We start from the raw sequence: 11238 nt of genomic DNA, 5'->3' as shown, positions 1-11238 counted from the left end.
AAAATGGAAAAACATAATATACGACTTTAATTTGTCAAGACCAAGCCAATTTAATAGGGAGACAATGAATTTTTTCGTTGTGCCAAACTAACTATCTTCAGCAAAAGAAATCAGGTTCATCTGGTTTCTGAAGTATTATTGGAGACAATCTATCTAGCAACCTGGCCTTGCGGGAACCACTAGGCCGTATGGTACGTAGTATATTGGCAGCAAACCTGGAGGCATATATGGTTGCACCAAGGCTTGGAGGGCTCCCGCCTGTCTGAGCTAATGCATCCTTCAATCTGTTTTCCTCCTCAGAAAGAGACTCCTCTAGTTTCTTCCTACAGTACCTGCGCCAAGCTGCTTGAATGAAGCAAGCAGCCCATGTCCTCCAATGCTGCGAATGAAACCTGAAAGTGTGACGGAGTTGCTTGCTATGGAGTCGTCGAAACTGGGAGGCAACAAACTTCAAGTCGTCCGCAGTAAGAGCAAAAGCTTCAACTTCAGACAAGGCCTGTACAGTTCTTGTCGAGATTGGGAGGTTGGAAGAGGAATGGGGACTAGAGCCCATGTGAGCAACTCTTCTCCACAGAAATCCCCAGCTTTGAGATAATCGGAATTCAGGAAGCCAGTCCTTCCACCATTGGTGGTCATGGTTAATAGTTTACCTCTCATGATGAAAAGCATGTCATCAACTGGGTCACCCTCCCGGATGATGAAGCTGTTCTCTGTGTACAGAACCGGTTTCAGGCGATCACACATCGCATCCAAAAGCTGCTCATCCATTTTTTCAAACATTGGTACCTGTAAGCAAAAACAAAATTATAAGGTTAACGAAGACATGCAGCTCTGTTTAGGAGGCCACAAAGTAAATACCCTCCTTCAGATCAATAATATAGAGCGGTCATATCACAGTTTAAGTCATTCCAGGTAAATTACGGGAAAAATTTAGTACAAGTAAAAGAACAAAAAGTTACACAAAACATGCGTAGGTAAAAGAAAGAAAAAGGTTCACCTTAAATACCAAACAAGCGCATTAAATACAAAGTTCATACATATAATTCTCGTCATAAAACTCAATGGAAAAGGATGCAAATTCAGCACGACTTCATTCCTTACTGATTCATATAAATTTGAATAAAAAACATGAAAAAGGAAAAAAACAAAACAAACTTCACGGGAGAAGGAAGGAAAGGATAACTGTGTTGCCAATTAATTCCTAGTAAGGTGACTCCGCCTCAATTGTAGCATAGACTTTGATATGCTTGACCTCTAACAATACTTTGCTAATGTGAAACTAAAACTTTAGCAGAACCATGACTCTTAGCATCCAACGCAATACCAAATGGCAATGAGTGATTCGGGCCAAACCCTGAAGTAGACTGCAATTGAGCCATCTAACTGAAAACCAACTGCCAATGAGTGGAGCAGTCCCAAGAACGTTATATATTAATCGGCTAGGGCTGAACTCCCGATTCGGGACTATTAATCTCAACAGACTCTAATGCCACCTGTTACGCCTATGTATCTCACTATCATCAGTACTGTCCCCACTTAACCACCTTTGAGCGTAGGCGCGGATTTTACACCAGAAGGCCTTGGAACTAGTTTAGGGAAGATTCACTCCCATATGGATAATACTGACTCTTTTGTCACTCATGTGATCCTTTGAATTTCAGCAGCACCAGTTTTAGATCACTGAGTTCCAGAACTAAATCCAGCCAATCCCATGCAAAAACTCTAAAATATAATAACAATGAAGACTGCATCGAAAAATGAATTCGCATTCACATTTTAGGAAAGGAGATGTGCTTGGTTGACTCTTTGCAGGCCTTCTTACCAGGAAAGGTGAGGACGTAATGAAGACCAAACAAATCTAAAAATAAAGGTGTGGAAATACTCATGAAAAATCTAAAAATAAAGGCGTAAAAGTACTCACTCTCATGAGTAGTGCCAAGCAGAGATGGCGCTTAATGTCCCTCCTGAGGTCCTTGGGTAGGTTGCGAAGCAAATATTCTTCATCAACACCTCTTGTCTCTTGCCATTTGTACTGTTCATAACGTCTAATTCGTTCCTTCAGGTCCTCAGGGAGTAAACGATGGGACATCCACTGTTCTGCATCTCGTCGTTTTACTCTCATCTCTTCTAACCTAACAGTGCTAGACTGCAAATATGTCTGCAAGAGAAACAAAGAATAATAAGCTTGTGAATCTAGAATAGCCATAGAAATCTGGTAGTTTTCTCTTTTTACTGAATCAAACAAAAAGGCAAGAAAAAATAAGCAGGATCTTTTGGTTTATATCATATGTTAAAGCAACAGCATCCCTTTATCCTCAATCAAAATAAGCTTATAATATGAAGTCAAGCACTATCAGATGATATGAAAAACAAAAACCATAAGAAGGCGTTAACATATTAATATTCAATTTTACATGTTAGGGACAAAAATTGGCATTGCGTTTAGAATGATGTAGTTGCTTCTCTTCGTCCATAAAATTAGCATTTTGTACTACTGTAATTTAAGTAATGAGTATCTTGTTACTCTTTCACAAACAAAAACACATTTCATATTGAAATATTGGCTTTCGAGCAAACCTGCATATTTCCAATGAGAAGGGAAAATAAGACGAGACCAAAGATGGAAATAGAGACTGCGAAGAGAATCTCCCAAACGTATGTACTAGCTGCCAGGTTTTGACCGAGAGAACTGTGGAAATAAACAATTTACATGAAAATGTGACATATCTCTGCTTCAATGGGTTAGTAATCATATAAATAGATCCTTTTTTTTGATAAATTGGCATCTTATTCATAAATAGATCCAAAAGGTGGTATCCCACAGTGTAGGCTGATCTGAGCATATTGTATTCCTTCTTATGTGTAGATTAACAATCACCAACAAGATGTGGATGTATAATGCTTTTGTAATAGAGAGTATGAAGCATACTTTTATGCAATGAGAGGAGCTGACCTCACTCAATGAGCTGACATGACCTTACTCAAGGGTATACTGATCTTCAACACACTTCACCAGCAAAAACTTGGTAATGTATGATGATTGATGCCTATCAATAGTCAAGGATCCTATAACCAATCAAACGAACTTGATGGTATGAATACCACAACTATTGAGTCGTTTTTTATCCCGTGTCAAACCACCCTTTAAGAATTCTCCAATGGGAAATGCAGTACGAAGATTTAACTACTGTATATCATGGCATCTGAATAGGAAGATGGATCTCAAATGTTCAACAAATTTTCTTATACTATCCATGGAGCATAAGAACCATATGCTTAAAGGAACACATGTAAATGACAAATTTAAATATATATTCACTAACCTCAGACTTCGCAACCCCCACCACAAGCAGTAAAAGAGCTTCGGTGGAAAATCCATAGTCGTCTCCACCACCCCGGACTGTAAAGCATTAAGGTAGATGCCAAAATCGAAAATTGCTGTGTTTGGCGTGATTATAGGGCAAGAAGCCTCAAGAAATTTATTTCCTCCGTCAATGTTATCCCTTCCACAATACAAAGAAGAATATTTGCAGTCTTTTTTCCTTGAGCAGGCAGCTCGCCAGCACATGTCTTCTCGCTCAATTGAAAAGAAGTACCACGTGGCTCCAAATATCTATTAAGCCATAAAACTCAGATATAATATGCATATGTAAGAAGAAAATTAATTGTTCTTCTTTTGATGTGATTATTATGATTGTAAAAGAATAAAACGAGAAGTTATTGGCTGCTTTGCTGATTTTTATGAATATGCTCCATGGATGGTATCACTAGAATAGGCTATACTGTAAAGAGTATAGACTTAAAAATGGCTATCATATGATTTCCTAAATTTATACTCATGTAGTGAAATGAAATAACAGGTGAAGAAAAACTATAAAAAATAAAAAATAAAAATAAAGCCTGCCACTCAGTATCTCCTGTTTGTAAGTATGACAAACATGTCCAAGATTAGTTCAACTAAATGGACAACCCAGCACACTCAGTATCTCCTGTTTGTAAGTATGACAGTAATACAAGTCATAAAATTCTGTTAAGCACAAAATACTGATCAAGGTTGGGTGACACTATGAGATGTGAACAAACAAACTACTAGTAAGAATCTGCAAGCCGAATCATCGACAAAACAGTGGTAATAATGAGAATGCCGCAAGATTGTTATTGTAAAGCCAAGCTGTCATCAACACGTCATATTTCATTAGCAGATCAGCTTGAAGCATCTTCTATGCATATAGCTTTGAGCATGTATGATAAGTTCTTGGAAAGTTCTCGGTTCCAAATACACCGTAAGATGACTGCTCGCCAGCACAATGCTTATTTGAGGGGGCTAAGTAGAGTTTTTACTTTTCAGTGACCAAATATTGGTCGAAATTGGTCGCTTGTAGAAAATAACCAAATGTGACAGCTAGATTACGATCCACACAGAGGAATTTCATAACATGAACCAGAAAAAACCTCACTAGCTGACCAGGTTTATTACATCGAATCCCCCGCATTGGCGACATTGCAGAGCACTAAGCACACCAATGCCCATCAAAAGCACATTATTCCTACTTTAAGAAAATAAATATATACAATTGGATGTTCGCTATCTTGGGGCAAGTTAAATATGGTATCTTGGGGCAAGTTAAATATGGACATTATTTTGGCCATGTCAGTTTCTAAAATGTTACTATTGTTTTTTGTTAGTAAAATATTTGGCCCAAAACCGTATCCCGAAAAACAGCTATATTGGTGATAGATTAAATCTATACTTACTGTGCACTCAAATATTAAAGAAAAAAAGGTGTAAATTATTTGAATATGTAGCATATCCCGCAGCAGTCAGCACATTTCAAATGTAAGAAATATCCTGAGTATGCATGGGTGTAACACATACAAGAGATTAAATACACAAAGGAGAGAACTCACAGAGTTTCTTAAACTCTAGGAGCATCCAACTCAAAACCAATTGGTAATGAGTAGAGCGGCCCCAGGTCCTATATACTGCATTGCATGCTTTATTTATCCCATGTGGGACTATACTACCATATCAACATGCCCCCTCAAGTATGGTGTTACTTGAGCCTAACACATGGACAACATACTCTTGAATGACATGGAGTAAAACGGGCCCTTTGGGCCAAACACAATAGCTTGCTTTGATACCATCTTAAACTGTAGGACCATCCAACTCAAAACCAATTGGTGATGAGTGGAGCAGCCACATGAACTATATACTGTAATTGCAAGTCTTTAATTATCCCATATGCGACTATAACAACATCTCAACAGAGTTCAACTTACATGACTTGCAAGCATGTAAAGAAAGAGATTGATAGCTGCTCCAGCCCATGCCGTTTGAGTGATTATTCCAGAATTTCTTGTGACTTCCCTATAGAGAGGATAGATACGAAGAAGCCTAGGGAAATACTGGAAGAAAACAACAGTGCGTAACATGTCCTTTTCTTTTGATGCTACTAGATCCGTCATTTCACAATTGATTCCCAATATTACCATCTGAAAAGATCAATCAATATACTTCAAAATCCAATATACAAAGTCAGCTTATAAACTTATGCTTGTAGGTAGGTAGGTAGCAAAACGAAATAAATGGTTAAACAGTACCAACAAAACAAAATAATATTTGATGGCATTTTTTCATTTTTGTAATAACTAAGTGTTCTGATTCGAAAGGAATAATTCTCAAGCTTCATGATATTACTTTTAAGGGTATTAGAAGTTATATATGTAAGCCATCTTCCAACCATGTATGACAGATGTGAGGCCATGAGCGTCAGGACCCCGCATCTGGCTGACACCTAGAAATTAACTGGAGGATTGCTAAAGTACTACGCCCTGGACAAATAATATCAGTCTCACAGTGTTTCAACTCTTGATCAAGAAGATTTCTATGGTGACTCAAATTTTAAGTCACTTTAAACCCCTTTAGCTATTTTTGTGCAAGGAACGGGATTGGACCATATATTCTTACGATCTACTCATTGAAACACTATAAAGACAACAAAAAAGCAGATTTTCTGAATATACCATTGTGTAGAAGTAACTCTTTCAGATTGTGGACCATATTGACCTAGAAGGACTTAAAGTACCTGTGGAAGTGGAAGAACAGCAAGAACGTCAATGAGGAAGTAAGATGACAAGTATCGTTTAGCTATTGCTCCACGGTCTTCAACCAAAACGCCTCTTCCAAATACTCGAGAAGAAGGACAAATATATCCAGTATGGAACTGAAAGATAATACGAAGTATATAAAAGATATCAGTGAACGAACGCAGAACAGAAGCTGTGATCTCTAACGGCTTATCCAAACCAAGGCAATTCTTCTTGCGGTCAACCACTGGGATGTAAAAGAACAAGGGATCCAAGTACACTGCGACCACACACGAAAATACAAATATCTTGTTCCACCTTTGAAGAAATTGACCTTGTGGATCAAGAATCCATTTTCTAGATTTCGTGTCTGCTACAGAAACACCACTAATAGAACGAAAATTGAATGATCTTGTAATGCTATTAATTCCGTCCAAGCCCCAAGCAAAGTACTTTTTTATCCATTCACGAGATGAGCTTGTTTCAGTCAAGTGGTCTGAGTATTGTCTACCTCTAGTTGAAATTTGACTCTCTGAACTTGAAGTTTTCGCAGAATTCCAATCTTGAAATCTGAATAAATGCAACCAAGAAAATAAGGTCTCTTACTGCGGAAAAAACATAGAAGTGGTTATGCTAATAAATAAATTCTTTTAACAAAAGACACAATCAAATTACTGTAAGTAGGAAAGCTCACCGTTCCTTATCAACAGAACATATAAAAGAATCCCGCAATCGAAATAGCAAAATACATCATAAGGGAAATAAATTTAATGCACACTCTTTGGAGTCTTATGTTCACCTCCAATGAATCCAATTTAAGTTTGAAATGCCAACATGAGGTAGGATTGGGTGGAGGTGAAAATACTTACATCTAACAAAGTACAACAAACTCTTTTTTCTCAATTTTGTAGCAACTAGATAAGAAACAAGGATAGATCATAAATAAAAATCATATATAACATAATGATAGGAAGTAAACAGAAACACTTTTGGAAAGAATGTGCACAACCATGACTTTCACAACAAACCTTCTGAAGAATAAAAAGTTTCCCACATATTTTCTAATTGCTAAGAGTGCTTCCAGAAAAGCTTTGACTGACATTGAGATCAAATGGCTGCTCAACCTTAACAAACATTGACATCATTACAGTGCAATTTTTATTGTGAGCGATTTGGGATCAAAATGTGTGTTCTGATGTAGTAACTAGAAATCAGTCAATTAAGTCATGAGCTCATGTGTTCTGGTATTTCACAACTGTTTCATGTGTTAAGTGAAAAAACATAGCTTTATCAGACCATAAAATAATATTTGAATGCAATCCTAAGCTTACAAACACAATGGCTTGCCTACTCAAACACAAATACAAAACGGACTTAAACTCTAGCAAATCAACTATGTCCCTAACATTATGCAATGACAATTGGAATGTACCAGAGATACCAGAAAAAGTGTTTATACCCTGGATGTAAATGGAACATTGCCTATATTGGTATTGTAGCTCCCAAGTATATACTTATGCTTCAATCAAAACACTTTCAAATTGGCAGGCCATACCCAAATTTCTAGATTACTAAACTATCTTAATGTCTACGGTAAAACAGAGATGAGAAGGCCTACTATGGAGAGGTTACTCAATAAGGACGTGCCGAAACTGTCGACACGTGATGAGGTTCAACACTCAACAGGGATCTTACGAGGAAGTGGCTTAATGTGTTAGAGAGGAAACTGGCGACTCCTGATTTTGTTTAATCTAAATAATGTATTCAATTATGTGAACTAGAGTTAAAGGGTTAATACTTAAAATGTATGCAATGCTTAATTCCCTCCTATATACTTGTGAAAGAAATTTTCCACAGAACTTCAAATTAGAGTCTGATGTTTGGCAATACTAGTGGAAAATGTTGTCAGCATAGGCTATAACACCCTCATGCATCTTCGGATGATGAGAATATATGAACTGAATGCCTAGCAAGATTATATCGAGTAATCACATAATGAATAAGAAAAACCGTCAATAGGAAAATGTTAACCTATTTCTGTATAATATATTAATATAGCGTTATGATTGACCTCAAGACCGCAACTAATAAAGTCCTTCCAAAATTTTTTAGATGATATGAAAGAAATGATTTGCGTCATAATGAAATCAGGAAACACTACTTCTACAATAGCACTAGTAACTTGCAATGGAAATGTGTATTCACATCTACTACATAAGTGGTATGTATAATGTCTGCAGAAAATAACTCACCTCACAGACTTCTGTTCCTGGTGACTCATGGTTTTATCTTCCTTGTGGTAAAAGAACCCAGTACAGTTCAAGCTTAGTGGACCTCAAAAGGGTAAACAGAGAGCTACCTCGTTACAAACTTCGTTAGCTGTCATTAGTACTGCTGCCACCAACCCTTAAAAGACCAACTTAAACATAAAGCTTCTCTCAAAATCACCACATGAAAGTTAGGGTATGGTGAATCGCGATACATTAGAATACAAGAGTTACCTTGCATGTTGATGAGTAGCTTTCCAATGGAATTATTGACGATAAATAAATAAATAAATAAAAATAAAATAAAAAATAGTAGGTTTCCGTGGGAATGGGTGGAGGAAATTAATAGCATGAATAATACACAATGATTTAGCCAGACGAACAAAGTATGTAATAACGTTCTGCAAGCCAAATTTGCATATTATACACAATCAATGTGAACTGAGGAAATCATGCGCAGCAAATATAACATACCCTTCAAAAGTAAAGTTTCACAATTTATTTCTACAAGCACAAGCAACTTATCAAAGTAATTTTTCCAACTTTTATTATGATTAACTATAGAGTTTTTAATCTTCTTATACTGTTATATACATAACTCAACAAAATGTTTAACTAAGACTATAAAGCAGAAGAAATCAATCAAATAGCTAAAGTCATACATATAGTAAAATGAAATGAAACTTTATGATCAAAATATATACTGGGAATTGCAAGTATAAGCATATATCAAAATAAACTGAACCCAACCTCACACCACATAAAAAAACCGATACTTTAACTGAAAACTAAAGATGGGTAACGTAAAAAACAGCAGAAAAACTCTGTAACATACCAAAAAAGAGCTAAATGATCAATTTCAAACATAGTATAGCCTGAAAAGCTTATTACCTACAACTTCACCCATGAGAAAGATGCTTGTTGTATTGGAATGAAAGCTTACGCCATGAAAGTTGGTGGAGATAACTAGAAAAGCAGGAGAGCAAATGATGAAGAAGACGAGGAAGGCTCTATAATTTGGCTTTAAAGCAGAGTCCATGAACGTACAGTCAAGAAAAAACAAACTAGTTGTATTTTAAACTAACCACACTCAAGTATACTAGTCGTATTTAATGTTGTCAACTTCGTATAATGGACATTGGACATAGACTTCTTATTAGTGGTCTTTCATTTCTTTGTCACTTGGCTTTCCTTGAGACTGAATATATAATGCCCGCAGCACTACGTCACGTGGACTGTGGTTGTGACTGTTGGTTGATTGTGCATAGAAATCAACTGCATACACTACCAATATTGGAAATGAGGGGTGGCAGTGGCTTACTGGCTTAGTATCAATCTTCAAAGAAGGCATTGAAGTATTGAACTTGACTTGCTTGGTGTAAAAAACTAAAAATTGATAGAACGTGAAGACTTGGACGTAAACTGGACTTTTTTACATTGGATTTTATCATACACCTTGAACGTAAACTAGACTCTTGAGTCTTGACTCATTCATCAACTCCATAGTCCAACCAATCTGAAATTCTGAATACATAGATCCAAAATTATGGGTGTAGTTTTCAAGACGGGCAACACATTTCATTAAAATTATGGACTATATAAGAAAAGGTGAGTGAATGCGACAAAAATTTGGCTGTCCAAATATAGAGTTTCGAAAATCTAATAAGATGACACTTTGACTTGACTACTTGCTCGAGGTTTTTTTTTTCTCATGGAGTGACTCTCTATGGACACATGGGAAAAATAAATAACTCTCAGAAACAAATTTTTTTTTTTAATCACTCACAAAGATAATGATTGACTGGGTGGATGAAAGATTAAGTATACTCTTAAAACAAAATTAAAAACGGCTCGGATAAATGAAAAATCAAATATACCCCTAAGCTAATAAATAATAAATGGTATGAGCAATGATTGTTAAATACATATTTATAGTATCATACCTAAAGATAAGATATGAATAATCATTCATAAATAAATATAAGATATGAACAAATTGTTGTTATGATAAACAATCATTGTTCATACTCAACATAATGTATGATAAGAGTATGAACAATGAACATTGTTCATACCTAATTGTTTATACCTATTTGGGTTGTTATATCTTAATATGAGCTATAAATAATCATTATTCATATCTATTTGGGATATGAACAATCATTAGTCGTACCTCAATATAATGTATGATTAGTAAGAATATCTATTGGAATATGAACAATCATTATTATACCTCAACATGAACTATGAACAATTATTATTCATATGAACTATTTGGGGTATGAACAATCATTATTCATATTTCAACACAATGTATGATCAGTAAGAACACCTATTGGAGTATGAACAATCATTGTTTATATCTAAGCATGAGTTATGAACAATCATTATTCATATATTAATATATTGTATGAGGTACGTTCACCTATTTGGGTATGAACAATCATTGTTCATACATCAACATAAGTTACGAACACTCATTATTCATACATCAACATAAGCTATGAACATTCATTGTTCATAGTAAAACAACAAAAATGGTAAAATCATAAAATATTTTTTTCAAATCCGAGCTATTTGTTCTTATGGGTTATTTTCACTCGAAAATTTGTTTTCAAAGTTATTTTCACCCAAAAATTGTCCTTGAGAGTGATTAAAAGAAAACGCTGGTTGAAAGAGTGATTTTCGCTTGAAAAATAAGCCTTGGAACCAATTTTTTGTTTTTTGCTCAACATTGATACCCACAATGCTCACAGGGGTGAAATGTGTCACATAAAAGTCAAAAAAATATTTAATACTTAAAGACTCTTTTAGCTCCCTTTTTCTCACGTTTACCCAAGTTCCCTCTCCTTTTTCTCTCCATGTCCAAAATAATCCGATT

General features: G+C 35.7%; 1 protein-coding gene across 1 annotated transcript; it reads right to left on the bottom strand.

Moving 5' to 3' along the window:
* Window positions 1-4: 4 nt before the first annotated feature.
* Window positions 5-9402, bottom strand: LOC147495393 (cyclic nucleotide-gated ion channel 1-like). Its single transcript, XM_086564049.1, is given in 9 exon segments — window positions 5-531; window positions 534-786; window positions 1922-2158; window positions 2578-2689; window positions 3324-3613; window positions 5284-5496; window positions 6090-6660; window positions 8343-8496; window positions 9249-9402. Coding segments are annotated over 8 exon segments (2139 nt in total). The 5' UTR covers window positions 8372-8496; window positions 9249-9402; the 3' UTR covers window positions 5-97.
* Between the last annotated feature and the right edge of the window lie 1836 nt (window positions 9403-11238).

The sequence above is a fragment of the Coptis chinensis genome, chromosome 6 (genome assembly GCF_015680905.1).
Source record: "Coptis chinensis isolate HL-2020 chromosome 6, ASM1568090v1, whole genome shotgun sequence".
Classification (NCBI taxonomy): domain Eukaryota; kingdom Viridiplantae; phylum Streptophyta; class Magnoliopsida; order Ranunculales; family Ranunculaceae; genus Coptis; species Coptis chinensis.
The sequence above is the reverse complement of the archived record's forward strand: the minus strand, read 5'-3'. Positions and strand labels throughout refer to the sequence as shown.